Genomic DNA, 14,790 nt, shown 5'->3' with positions numbered 1-14,790 from the left:
CTTTCCTCTCATAAAGTTGGAGTCAAACGTGTTTGAGGAGTATGCAGATATTCACCAATGCTTGGCTGAAGCTGGATTTAAGAAGTGCTGAGCTGGGTTGTTCGTCTTGCTCTCTCTCTCTTCACCCATCACAGCTTCAACATGTTTCACCTGTGATATTTTTTTTAAAAAATTAATTACCCACTTAACTGTTGATCCATCTTGGTCTGACTCAGTTTGGAACATTCTTCATGCTAGACTAAAATGTGCCTTGTGTTTCTGCCTGAATCAATCCTTTATCTTTGTTTTGTTACATCCTCAAACCTGTTTTTACCTCTGTCTTCTGGTTTCAAATGTCAAAATCTGGTTTTGCTAATATTTCTTTGTAACTCAGTTAATCTTCCAATATTACAAAAAGCAAACTGCTAGAGCAGGTTGAGCAGCATCTATGGAGGTAAAGCTACTGACCGGGGTGACTCTTACTAAGCAGGGATAAAGAGGCGACCCTTTAAGAGAGTTACCCCCAATGGCAAGTGGCATCAAACAGCTCTTCATTCTGGGCAATGCCATTTCACACAATTTTATTCAAACATCTGCTAGGAACAAAACACGACCAAGTCACTCTGCTGGCTGAATATTTGCTCCCATCATCACGAAAGGTTTATGTGTTACTTCAGAGAACATTTACTTTTTCAATTTTAAACTTACACATATTTTACCTATGATTTTATTCTTTTTTATTTTAATATTTTTTATTTATTTACTTCTATTTCTTTTCAGTTGTTTGAATTCTTGAATTCCAAATACATTTTGGACTGGATGCACGGTCTTGATTCAGGGTCTTGACTGAAACATTGACTACTGCTTTGCTTCCATAGATGACGTTCCTCTAGCAGTTTGTTTTTTTGCTCCAGATTCCAACAACTGCAGTCACTGGTCTCTCCTGTCTCACCACACTGATCAATTGTGGCCCACTTACTTTGCATAAATTTTCCTCTATTGTTTTGGTGGCCAAAATGATCTGGTCTGATCACTAATTTATTATGAGCTTCTCTGATTTGATTGATTCTTTTATTAGTCACTGCTTTGACACGATTGAATGGATTAAATGTCATAGTGACCCGTTTTTAGTATCCGTACTTCAAAACCACTCCTAAGGAATTATACAAATCATTTGAGCTATTTCTACTTTGTCAAGAAAATAAAATGTTTCAATTTGGCAAGATCATTCCCTTCTCTCTGATGTGTGTTATTTGCCAGATTTTTTAAATCTTACAATTATTATCCCCACTTTTCATTATTGATAACCAGTGTCTGTATTTTACTTTGAGGTTATACAGACAGTAGCTCTGTGTACTTAGTAATACTTCTGAAAACGGCCACATATTATATTCTAATGTGGTGTAACTACCCTAGAATTATACAAATCTATCAATTTGACAAACTGTCTAAAATAGCTCCTAACCCATCTCTTGTCTTGGTGTACATTAATTTGGAATGATGGGGAGCAGAGACATTGGAGGGGCCAAAGAGTTTATGTGTATGTTCTTTATATCAATTGTGTGAAACGTATTGCATGCTATCACTTCCTGAGGACAAAATGCTTGAATGTGAAGGTGACTTTTTCTGCAGAATAGTTCATATTTGTTGGAATGCATGCTGTGTAGTTTAGACCAAAATAATTCATTTTATTCATCAAAAGGAGTTTTATTAATCAAATAAAGGTGTGATAACTTGATTCTTCTTGGTTTAAAGTACTCTTTTTTAAACTCTGAAAACAATTTTTACTGTTAATTTTTTATTACTTTACTGAGGTATTGATTTTATTGAGATCTTTGTGACAAATCCATTAGGAAGTAATGTGTTAATTATCAAGAGTTGTGAGATATGCCTCCATTATCATTGAAAGGCCTTTTGTCATAACAATTTATAGGAGTGTACTAATGTTTTTGGAAAGCAATGTACTATTACTGACAGGAAGTTTATTTAATGTGTCTAGATAATTAACAGGCTAGATTTGACAAAAAACAATATTTAGGAATCATTTCCTTCAACATGCTTAAATCAATAATCTTTGCTTAGTTGATTTATTTATACAATGATTGAACATGTTGAGTCATAGGATAACTTATAACAATAACATCATTGAGGATTGTGCTAGTGTTATTAATGAGAGAGCAGATCTCCTGTTATTTTGGAGGAGGAGTCAGTGGTATGAGGTATTGTACAACTTCCTGATCCAAAGAGGTGAAATGTTTACATCTTATTGATAGGGTGGCACGTTGATATAACTGAAGCTATTTTGTCCGCTATTGATGGTAGAAGTGTGTGGCTACGTCTAGAGTTATATAGCATGGAAACAAGCCCATCGGTTATGTCCTGTATAAAGACCAATTATATTACTTGGGATACATTCTGTGACAATATTCATGAGTATATCCTAATAATTAATGCTTTTCAGGGAATTGCCAATCCTAACTGTAGTATTTGGTTACATTTCCTAATGGGCTTTTCTTTCCATCAATCGTATTGAACAACTTTAGGTTACTGAAAAAGAAGGCATTATCTTAACCCTTTGGACTCCAGCTATTTTTAATATACTCCAGACTAGATCCATGGGTAAACTACAAAATGAACACCATTGTGAACTAGCTGGTGGTTGGGGAATAAAAACAGTTCCAGAAAACTGGGATATATACACTTGTTGGTTGTCCCTGAAAACAGGGATACAACGTCCAAAAGGTTAAAAATACACACAAGTTGCAGCCTAATTGTCAGTGAAATCATATCTTTGGTAACACATTTACATTAACATTTAATTTGATGCATGAGTTATACATATTTAATTGTGCATGGAATCCAAATATAATTTACACAGCGTTTTATATGGATTAGGCAGTCACTGAACAGAGTATTAAAGAATAACATCACAAGTTAACATCTAACAAAATATGCACAGATTTACCAAGGTTTGCTTTTTCTTCTTCAGAAAATCTTGTCCCATAATTTTTACACACACTCACACTCACACACACACACACACACACACACACACACAAACTAAGTCACTGGGAAAGCCATCAAAAAGGAATCCTGACTGATATTTCTTTTCCATGAAGGTCATGAGTTTCACATGCAGCTTCCCATACCCATGCAGCCTGTGAGTATCTTACTCTTTAAGAGGGATTAAATCTGGGATCCTGGGCATCTGCAGGTTTCTCCCCCTCCACAGAGCTGCCCGAAAGACAAACAATAACAAGGGTGATTCTTATGAAGCAGGGATAAGGAGACACTTTAAAAAAAGTCACCTGGTGAGCGGTATCAACCAGCTCTTCATTCTGAAATGCCATTGCTGTTTCACACAGCTTTATTCAAACTGCAGTTACAAACAAAACACAACACTCTACTGGCTGAATATTTGCTCCCAACTTCACCAAAGGTTTATGTGTTACTTCAGAGAACATTTAATTTTACAATTTTAAACTTACATATTTTTACCTTGTGGCACTTGCAGGAGCTGAAAGAAATCACTGCTGCCACACCGAAGGTCGTTTATGATTGTTTTTATTCAAATTCAGCGCGCCCCTTTAAGGGCAGCATGAGCTTAGTCACCTGGTGCATTGTGACGTCATAATCGCTGCCCAGGGCGCGCGGTGGAAGGGATGCTGGAGTCAGAGAGAAACCTCTGACAATGCCGTTTCCCCAGGCTGTCCCGCCACGTTGCGATACAAACGGGGCCGGTTCGCGATGAGGATGTGCACCACCACACAACCCCTCCCAGAACCGGCTACGCATCCTGTCACTTTGGCGGCCAGCCCCGGCGCTTGGGTGCTGCCATCTGCACCGGCTGTGATAAGTCTAAATGAGCAGCTTTTAAGGGGTCCACAGTAAACAGCTCTTCCCTGCCCCCCACATCTAAAGTAAAAGTTCCACCCGACCACTGGAGAACCTTGTACAACCCTTCGTATGGGCACTGCAGCAGGGCCCTCTGTGGTCCTCTCTGGACTAACACAAATTGCACCACATCCAGATCTTCGGTCGATGGGATGGTCAGGTTCCGTGGTGCGATGGGGGTGGTGGGGTTAGGTTGCCCAGTCGTTTACGGAGGTCTGCGAGCCGCTCACCTTCATTGTGCATTGTCTCGGCCTCCAAGCTGAAGAATTCACCTGGCAGGGAGAGTGGCGTGCCATAAATCATTTCTGCTGACAAGGCTTGCAGATCCTCCTTGGGCACCGTCCTAATCCCAAGGAGAACCCAGGGCAACTCATCCACCCAGTTGGGACTGGAAAGTCTTCCCATCAGAGCGGACTTTAGGTGTCAGTGGAACCTCTCTACCAACCTCTTAGACTGTGGATGGTAGGCCGTGGTGTGGTGCAATGTTACCCCTAAAAGCCTTTCCCGCTGCGACCATAGTGTGGAGGTAAATTGGGTGCCTTTGTCACTCGTGACATGCGCCAGCATGCTGAAACGAGCGATCCACTGGCTGAACAGGGGTCTAGCACACGTCTCCGCCTCACGGTCCGGGATGGCTTCCGGCCACCTGGTTGCTCGGTCAACAATGGTAAACAGGTACTGCGACTCCAAGCGGCCCATGACATCCACGTTGATATGCTGGAATCTCCGTGTTGCCGAGTCATAATGTTGAACTGCATGTGCTTGTGGACTTTAGATATCTGGCACCTGATGCAGTTGCGGGTTAGCGCTGCCCCTCCTTCTTGAGGCCATGCCAGACAAATCGCTGCACCACCATACGCACGGTAGTTTTTACTGAGGGGTGGGTGAGATTGTGGATAGAGCTGACGACCCTTGCCCTCCACTCCTGTGGGACTACTGGGTGTGGTGAGCCGGTGGAGGTGTCGCAAAGCAGCGGCTGGGCGGAGTCAGGAAGCTGGATATCCTTGAGCTGGAGACTTGGGATGGCGGTCCGGAGAGCTTGAGTTTCGACGTAGTGCTGTTGGGCCTACGATAGTTGCATGTAGTCGAGGCTGGGAGCTAGCGTAGGAGGGAGAGCGCATCCGCGACCACATTGTCCTTGCCCGCCCTGTGCTGGATGCCTGTCGTGAATTCGGACACATAGGACAGACAGGTGGCGCTGTTGCCTGGCCGACCACGGGTCCTTGGCCATAGCCAGTGCTTGGGTGAGGGACTTTGATCAGTAAAAACGGTGAAAGTTCTGCCCTCCAAGAAGTATTGGAAGTGGTGGATGGCCAGGTATAGCACCAGGAGCTCCCGGTCGAACGCACTGTATTTAAGCTCTGGCTGTTGCAACTGCTTACTGAAAAAGGCCAGCGGGCGCCACTGCCCATCCAGCCACTGTTCCATTACTCCCCTGACTGCCTTGGCAGAAGTGTCGACCGAGAGCGCTGTGTGCGCATCCGAGTGCGGGTGCACCAACAAAGTTACCTCTGTGAAGGCCTGTTTCATAGCAGTGAAGGCCTCGTCTGCCTCCTCTGACCAGACCAGGGTCTTCTCTTTCGTCGTGATCAGTGCGAAAAGAAGGTACATGATGCGGGCGGCATTGGGGATGAACTTCTGGTAAAAATTTACCATTCCCACAAATTCCTGCAGGCCCTTGAGGGAGGAGGGTTGGGAAAACGCTGGACGACTGCTACTTTCTCTGGTGCCAGAGCTGCCCCAGAGGCTGAGATGGTGTGCCCTAGGAACTGCAATGTCTGTTTTCCAAACTGGCATTTGGCCTTGTTGACCGTGAGGCCGAATTCTGCCACCCGGGTGAACAGGGTACGGAGATGGGCCTTGTGCTCTTCGCAGCTGTGGCTGACTACCAGGATGTCATCTAGGTAGATAAAGACAAAGTCCAAATCCCTACCCACTGCGTCCATGAGGCGTTGGAATGTCTGGGCCACGTTCTTCAACCCGAATGGCATCCGGAGGAATTCTGAAAGGGGTCATAATGGCGATCTTTCCAACGTCATCGGGATGTACCGGGATCTGGTGGTATCCGCGCACCAGATTGACTTTTGAAAAGAACCGCGCACCATGGAGGTTGGCCATGATGTCCTGGATATGGGGGACCAGGTACCTGTCTGGAGTCATGGCATCATTTAGCCGTCTATAGTCTCCGCAGGGCCTCCAATCCCCTGATGACTTCAGAACCGTGTGCAGTGGCATCACCTAAGCGCTATCTTACTGCCGAACGATGCCCAGCTCCTGGAGCCTGGAGAGTTCTTCCTTTGCCTGTTTTAGTTTCTCTGGTGGCAGCCACCTAGCTCTGGTGTGCAGCAGGGGGCCTTTCATGGAGATGTGATGGAAAACTCCATGGCGGGGGGAGGCGACATCGAAGCGTGGCTCCAGGATGGCAGGGAACTCACTGAGGATATCGACGAACTTGTCTGTGGCGGTGGCTACTGTGGCGATTTTGGGTCTGTCGTCGTCCGCCGTGCCCAGGCGCACCGAGCGAAAGGTGGGGGCATTGAGCAGCCTCCTGCTCCTCACATCCACCAGCAGACCGTGAGCCCTTAGGAAATCAGCCCCCAACAGCGCAATGCCCACTGAGGCCAGGATGAATCTCCAAATGAACTTTTCATCCCCGTTCTGTATATGTGCCCCACAGGTGCCATAGGTCTTGATTGTGGAACCATTGGCAGCCTGCAGGGTTGGACTGGGGGTCCGGGTGTGAGTTTCCAGTGCTGTAGGAGGGACGGCGCTCAGCTCGGCCCCTGTGTTCACCAGGAACAGTTGGCCTGTGGACTTGTCAGTGATGTAAAGGAGGCTGTTCACGTGGCCAATCGTCACAGCCATCAACAGCGGTTGGCCTGGCCATTTCCCTGGAATTCACAGAGCTTGTGGCACTTGCGAGCTTTCACTCCCTCATGTTGACTGGGTTTCCTCCGGCTTATGCTTGGGGGTATCCTGCGGAAGGCAGGGCCCCAGCTTGGAGACTTGGCTGAGGGCTGCCTCGTTCTGCTGCTTTGCGTGCCAGAGGGCGTCTGCCCGGGCTGCGGCCTTGCGGGGATTGGAAAAGTCCTCTTCGGACAGATGGAGCCAGAAATCTTCTGGCATCTGTTCAAGGAATATCTGGCGAAAGAGAAAACATGGTTCATGATCCTCCACCAGGGCCAGCATTTCATCCATGAGGGCTGAGGGGCTGCGATCCCCCAACCCATCCAGGTGTAAGTGCCTGGAAGCACGCTGCTGGGGAGTGAGGCCAAACTTCCCCAGGTGTAGATTTTTGAGGGCGGTATACTTGCCCACTGCTGGTAGCTGGTGAATGATCTCATCCACCCTCGCCGCCGTGTCCTGGTCCAGCATACCCACGATGTGGTAAAATTTTGTGGCGTCGGCTGAGATGTTGTGGAGATGGAATTGTGCCTCCGCCTGCCCGAACCACGTCCATGGGCGATGGGGCCAGAAGAGGGAAGTTTGAGGGCTACTGTGTTCACCTCGGTTGCATCCATCGTTCGCTGGGTCCAGATAGTTATCTGGGCCCGACGGGGTCACCACAGTGGCTCTTGCAGGAGCTGAAAGAAATCACTGCTGCCACACCGAAGGTTGTTAATGACTGTTTTTATTCAAGTTCACCGCGCCCCTTTAAGGGCAGCATGAGCTCAGTCACCTGGTGCATTGTGACATCATAATCGCTGCCCAGGGTGCGCGCTGGACGGGATGCTGAAGTCAGAGAGAAACCTCTATGCCATTTCCCCATGGCTGCCCCGCCACGTGGCGATACAAGTGGGGCCGGTTCGCCATGAGGATGTGCACCACCACAACCTATCATTTTATTCTTATTTCTTTTTTGCTGATTGCTTGAATTCCAGGTACCATGGGTTTTACTGTATATTGCACTGCCATGCCATGTGAATTAGCCTCTTGGGTAATTAGCCAATTAGTCTCTCAACCCTTCATTTGCACTCAAAATAACCTCATGATGACATTGGTGCCAAAAATGAAACACACATGCTACTTCTGAGCTAGAACTTTGCTGTTTGATTTAAAGGAAAGGGGGGGAAACATCTTGAAAATTTTACGACTACATTGACCTTGGCTCTGTTCAATAGGTATTGGTTGGAGGGCGGGGTGGGGGGGGGGGGGGGAATCTTATCAAGCCATCTCCAGGAAATAAATTCTCACAAACTCTGTGCAGCAAGCACAGTTTGGGATTATTACACTGAATGAGGAAACTTCTACCTTGTGAAGAGCTGAAATCACAGTGCAACAGGAATTTACACCATTTCCATGGTCTGTCAACCAACTCTAGTAAACTGCAGAGATTTGTTAGAAATGCCGGCTGAATATTTTTGTTGCAAGTCCTTCAGTTGTTTCACAGTTTTCCCTTATCTTCAGGAATGATTCATCTCTTTTGTCAGCACATGTGTTTTTGGGTGCAGAATGATTCGGAAGATGGTTTCTTAGGTGATAAAATACCTGAGAAAGGAAAGGAGGCATGAGTTAGGAAAACCTGTGAATATTTCAGCACTTAATGTAAGACAATGTAAAGTTGAGCTAAAAGGTGCTCAGATCCAAATTCCAACCTCTTGCAACCAAACTTATCCACTTTTAAAAGACATGGAGCACCGTAATAGGCCATTTTGGCCCACGAGTCCATGCCACCCAATTGACCTACACCCTCGGTATGTTTCGAATGGTGGGAGGACACCAGAGCACCCGGGGAAAACCCACACAGATACAGGGAGATTTGATTGGTAAATCATTATGTCCTTGCACGGTTTTAACTGTATTTTTCTCTCTACCATCTTCTTTGAGTTTGTAACACTATACTCTGCAATCTGACAGTGTAACTCTATATCCAATATTTTTATTACCACATTACCTGATGTATTGGTTGACTTGCCTAGATAGCATGCAAAACAAAGCTTTTCACTTTATTTCTGTACACGTGACCATAAACAATTCAATAATTCTGACCTCCAATTCTGACGGCAAAGAGTATGAACGTTTTTCCTGTGACCAAGTAGACTTTGTCCAAATGTGTTGATTGGCAAATTAACTGGCCACTGTAAATTTGATTTTGTGTGGGAGGGATGTTGATACAGATGATAGGATTCATCTAAATCTTTACCTTTGCTATATAAAGGACACTGCTTAACTAACTGAGTTCTTCAACCACGGTGTCTGCAGATTTTTGTGTTTTATTTCATGTAAAGGTGAGTGCTTGATGTCATCATGGACATATTAAGCTGATTTCTCTCATTATCTCTCTCTGTGACCCTTATCTGGTTTAAAAGGCAGGCTTGACAACTCTTACTTGCCTCTGTTTACCCACCTTGATGCCGAGGTGTGTGTACTGTCCTGCACAAGATTCTCCCTACACCATGTCTGTAAACTGCCTTCACACAAATCCGGTTTTCAGTCCCCGGAATGAGATTTGTCAATTGTGCTCGATGAATATGTGCTGGGACAGTCCTCACAGATGGGCTTCTTCGATGACGTGTGCACTGTAGCCTGTACTGCACAACTTTGTCTCTTGCTGGGTCCCACAAGGCCACCGCACCAGAGGCACTGATATTGATAAGCTTCAGCTTGTGGACTTCAGAACTTACTATTCAGAGCAAAAATAGAGAGAGAAAAATAATCTGGCATTAGAAGTAAAACCTAGCAGTAGTAGTGCAGAATCCAATGCTTTTCTCATATTCTGTGCTTCTGTATGTTAAAGGAATTGAATGTTGATGGAGGCAAGAAAGTGACGAGGTTATAGTGTTGATTATGACTTTGTGGAGTTAATTTCAGGATCTCATTGCTCAAAAACAATACCATGGAATTTTTCTTAGATTCCAACATGAATGACTTTCACACTATCATTAAAAAAACCCGGCATTTCTCCACCATTATCTCCATTCTAGTCACCCCTACCTCCAAAATATGTGTCCTTTGTCTCCATAGGATTTTCCTTTACCCTGTCTGCCAAAGTAATCTTCATGTCTTCTTTTAGCCCTCCTGATTTCCATCAAGTTTTTTTCCAGCATTTTTTATACTCCTCTAGTGCCTATTTGCTCCGGATATCTGCTTTACATCTCTCTTTTATTAGCCAGACCCTGGCTTAGGCCTGAAGCATTAGTAACACAGTATATCTTTACCTCCTATGGATGTTGTGAGACCTGCTGAGTTCCCCCAGTACTTGTGTATTTTTACTACAATCAGTGTCTGCAGACTTTTGTGTTTCGCCCCAATATCCCTCAGAAACTACAATTCCTTATGCTTGTTAAGTTTTCCTTTAATCCTGACAGAAGCATAAAAACTCTGTACTCTCTAAATTTCACCTTTGAAGTGCTTCCACTTATTAAGCACATCCTTGCCAGAAAACAGCCTAGCTCAATCCACGCTTTTTCAGTTCCTCAAAATTGGCCTTTCTCCAATTTAGAATCTTAACCTGAGGACCAGACCAATCCTTATCCATAATCATCTTGAAACTAATGGCATTATGATTACTGGACCTAAAGTGTTCCGCTACACATACATGTGTCACCTGTCATGTCTTGTTCTCTAATAGGAAATCTAGTATTGCATTCTATCTCGAAATATTGATTTAGAAAACTTTCATGAACATATTTGACAAATTATAAGCCTCCAGCCCTTTTACAGTATGAAGTCCTAGTCAATATGTGGAAAGTTAAAAATCACCTACTATCACAATATTATGTTTCATACAGCTGTCTGCTATCTCCCTGTAGATTTGCTCTCCAATTCTTGCTGACTGTTGGGTGGTATAATAAAACCCCATTCACTATCAGTTGGTATCAAACTAATGTTAATTAATAACTTGTTTGAAGTCTTTCTTTTCTAGGACTTAGATTCTAATTTTTGTAGGTTATCACAAATCACCATGAAAAACTTTGTTTGGCAGGTGTCTATACAGTAACTGAGGTGACATAGTATCAGGCCATTTTCTTATAGATAAAATGCAATGATTGTCATGTAATGTTTTATGATTGCTATTCCAGAGGTTCTTACCATCTTGGGTGCAGGCTTTCACTGATAATGCTTTTGTTCTGCCAGATTGATACACAGCCGACACTGTCACCAAGTAGGTTGTGTTGGGCTCCAAGTTGTTCACAATGGTGGTGTTCTGGTTGCCACTGACAGCGAGTAGATTCGGTTCACCCCCTGGCAGGATCCCATACAGAACCTCATAGGAAGCAACATTGAGTGGAGATGGGGCCCAACTAACATGAAAACTCCGTGGCTGTGACTCAGAAATTACAACTACCCGTGGGGTCGTCTCCTCTGGAGTCACAGAAAACAAAATCGTTAATTTTTGTACAATTTAAGTAATGCAAAAATCCTCATAAAATTGTACTAGCAATAATAAGGTGAGCATTAATCATGTACCAACATCATAAATTTTCTAATATATTAAATATATTATGTGTCACTCAGTATCAAGGTGCGCCACAGTAAATGATTTATAAAATCATAGATACATTGAGTTGTGCACAAACAGACCAAGATACCGATCTAAGCTAGTCCCATTTGCCCGATTTTGGATCTTAACCCTCCAACCTTCCTATCTATGTACTTGTCCAAGTGAGTTTTAAATATTGTAATTGTAAATATTGTATTGTACCTGGCTCCACCATTTCCTCTGGCATCCTCTGTATGAAAAACTGGCTGCTCTGCACTCCCTTTAAACTGTTCCTGTCTCACCTTACACCAATGCCCTTTAGCTTTAAACTCCCTTATATTGGAAAAAAGACTGAGATTATCTACACTGTCTAGGTCCCTTGTCATTTTTTTTTAAAGCATAGCCTCTTTGCTACAGGGACAACAGTTCAGCCTATCTAATCACTCTCACAACTCAAACCCTTCAGTGCACATTTCTTCTGCATCTTCTCTAGCTTAATCACATCTTTCCTACAGCAGGCCTACTTTTGTGAAATTCAGATGCAAGGTGGATAATCGGACTCTGGTTTTAAGTGTCTGATAAACATATATATGGGCTCAGGCCCAAAATGTTTGCTATATCTCTTTACCTCCTTCACTGCGAGACCTGCTGAGTTCCTCTAGCAATTTTGTGTTTTTACTACAATCACAGCATCGGCAGACTTTTGTGTTTCGCCTCATATTTCCTGATCAACCTTCAAAGTAGAAACTGTGACAGAGTATATAGATATATTTTTGGGAGATACATTGGGAAAGGATAATTAGAGTAGGTCACATACAAACATTTTGAAACAGATCTTATTTAAAATACTGGAGCTCAGCTAATGCTTGACATATCGGCCCCACAGCCTTTGCAAGAGCTTTGGAGAGTGCCCAAGCGACTTCACTAATGGATTGTTGTTTACAAAAAGGCAACAGACGAAAAATCTTGTTGGAGCCACAGATTGTCTGAAGCAGTTCCAAGAGGGCCATGTGGTTTTGAAAGCAGAGAGAGTCAAATAGGCTTTCTCTCAGAGAGAGAGAGAGAGAGAGAGGGAGCGACACACACACACACACAGAGATCACTTCTACAATGTTACAGCCAGCAACAGCAGCTGGGACTGGAACAGGACAAGCTGGAAAGCTTGTGGAAAACCCCATGTGGAAGTGCTTGATTCAGCCACAAAGCACTTGTGGTTCATGCAAGAGGAGAGGACTGGCTGTCTAATGTTTCACTTGAAATAAGAGAAACAAAAAGGCACTCTGTGGTGACCTGAAAGAGGTTATCATCTGGAGAACCCTGAAGGGTTCAAGTCTGCAAGTTTCGTCAGCAAGATGCTGAAGTGGCTGAATAAAAATGAATCAGTATGGATGTCCTGGAACAACAAATCTCTCTCTGTAAACTGACAAGAACCTTCCTGAGCGGTAACCATTTACCTTTCAAGCACCAAAGCCTGGTGAACTTCATCAATGTTAAATTCTGTGCACAGTATAAGAATTGTCTGCAACCAGTGAACTTGGAGGCATGAGAACTGAGATTGGACTGTGAATCAAGGAACTTTTCTGAACTTACACACACATTACATAGACATGCACTTAGAATTAGAAGGGGGTTAAGTTAGATGAAGTAAGTCAATAGTGATAAGTTGAAGTTTGATTCTATGTTCCATGTTTAAAGATAATTAAAAGCAACTTTTGTTTAAGTAACCATTTGTCTTGGTGAATGTCTATTGCTGCTGGGTTTTGGGGTCCTCTTGGCTCGTAACAAAACCAATGATTAACTTGGGAAATCACCCAAAAGATAACTTTCTAACTAAACCATGTATCTGAAGCTAATATTCCTTGATGGGTGCTGTTGCTCAGGTGATCACCCCACACAAGTCATTTACAAAATTATCCCAGTTGTGAAATGCTGCTCTTTGGATTCTCAAATTATATTTGATGTTGCTTTCTGCAACATCAATATATCCTTCATAGTTAATGAAGTAGTACTCTTGAAGTACAGTCAATGATATTATGAAACACTGAGAACAATTTCGAGAAAGTGAGATCCCTCGTGGAACAAAATAACAAGCAGTTAATCAGTTTTGTGACACTGATTGAGGGATAAGTATTGGCCAAAATGTCAGGCTGAACTTGTTCATCAAGATATAACTAAGGATTTTGAGATGTTCACCTGAAGGGGGAAATATGGAACTCTGGTTTAATGTCTCATCCAAAAGATGAGCAATCTTGAAATCTAATCATATAGTGCATGTTCTTGAACACACAGAATTTAATTATGGAGTAAAATGAATTGCTGAGCATTTCTGTTACTTGGCAGTTCATATTAAAATACAGATTAGCATTTCTGAGGCAAGCCAGAACACTCTGGGCATACATTTCCAATGTACATGCTTTACTGTGTTGTCAAGAAAAAGACCCAGCAAGGATTCCACAGAGTGCAGGTTCACAAGATGCTTGAGATTATTAACAATTTGTAAGTCAATGGCATAAAACTTGGTGGACACATCACTAGACTTAGTAATATATTAGTTAGGTTGATGCATTAATTACACTACATTAGACAAGAAATCCAAGCACCTGTGTTTACTTCCAGTGTGATGAAAATTAAAATTTGGGACTGGAGTTCAATGTTCTTGTAACCTTAGTTAGTTCACACTTGGGAATAGTACACAAGCTTGTCTTCCTCTTACTCAGAGCACACGAAGGCTTTCAGAAAGTACAAAAAAGGTAGAAGGATGTAATTTGAGGTTCCAAGCATATGGAAAGACACAACAGGGTTGGACATATTCCCTGGCAGCAAAAGACAGTGAAGTTCTTTTGAATTATGAAATGCATTGATAGATGAATGCAGAAACATTTAAATATTTCTGAGATTTGAAGAACTAGTATCATGAGTATAAAATAGTCTGCTAAATTCAATAAGAATGTAGGTAAAAGAATTCAAGCTTGTATCATATTCTAAACAGAACAATGGAAACAATTAGCAAAGATATATTTAACCAGAGGTTGAGTTACATGACGGGCACGAAGCAAAGAAGGTTAAATGAAAAGAAACAGAATTACATAGTGGCCTAGATCTGCTGTAACACATGGACTATTTCTGTGCTCTGGACTTCTGAAATTTGATACAGATTACAAAAACTTTGCCAACTTGAACAGTTGCCAAGGATACAAAGTGTATTGTGTGGCCCTTTCCCATGGTGGACCTTGGGATTAATAGAGGGTTGTACAAAGAGGAAATTAAGTGGCTTGCCTGGACTTGCTTCCCCAAAGACACCTACTAGTGGGAAGAAAGTGATGTCTAATGGTCAGACAGTGTCTGCTGGTCTCCTACCGGGGTTATAGCAGTGTATCAGTAAAACATCCATCTGGCACATTTCTCTCTCACAAAATAACCATAACCACAGTTGGCTTAGTGGTTAGCGTAACGCCTTTGCAGAGTTAGCAATTGGGACCTGGGGTTCAAATCAC

At 43.2% G+C, this 14,790-nt stretch overlaps 1 protein-coding gene across 2 annotated transcripts in view; it reads right to left on the bottom strand.

The window, feature by feature from the left end:
- Positions 1-7,486: 7,486 nt before the first annotated feature.
- The window catches only part of vwa1 (von Willebrand factor A domain containing 1), a 48,131-nt gene continuing 40,827 nt past the window's right edge, over positions 7,487-14,790 (bottom strand). The window contains exons 4-6 of one of the 2 annotated variants that reach the window (XM_069918791.1): positions 10,906-11,178; positions 9,207-9,496; positions 7,487-8,361 (exon numbers count right to left, since the gene is read on the bottom strand). In XM_069918791.1, the coding sequence (XP_069774892.1) occupies positions 9,213-9,496; positions 10,906-11,178 (557 nt within the window). In that variant the 3' untranslated portion in view covers positions 7,487-8,361; positions 9,207-9,212. The remainder of the gene's footprint in view (positions 8,362-9,206; positions 9,497-10,905; positions 11,179-14,790) is intronic. The other variant, XM_069918790.1, reaches the window with a different exon arrangement.

Source organism: Narcine bancroftii, chromosome 2 (genome assembly GCF_036971445.1).
Source record: "Narcine bancroftii isolate sNarBan1 chromosome 2, sNarBan1.hap1, whole genome shotgun sequence".
NCBI lineage: Eukaryota > Metazoa > Chordata > Chondrichthyes > Torpediniformes > Narcinidae > Narcine > Narcine bancroftii.
The sequence above is the reverse complement of the archived record's forward strand: the minus strand, read 5'-3'. Positions and strand labels throughout refer to the sequence as shown.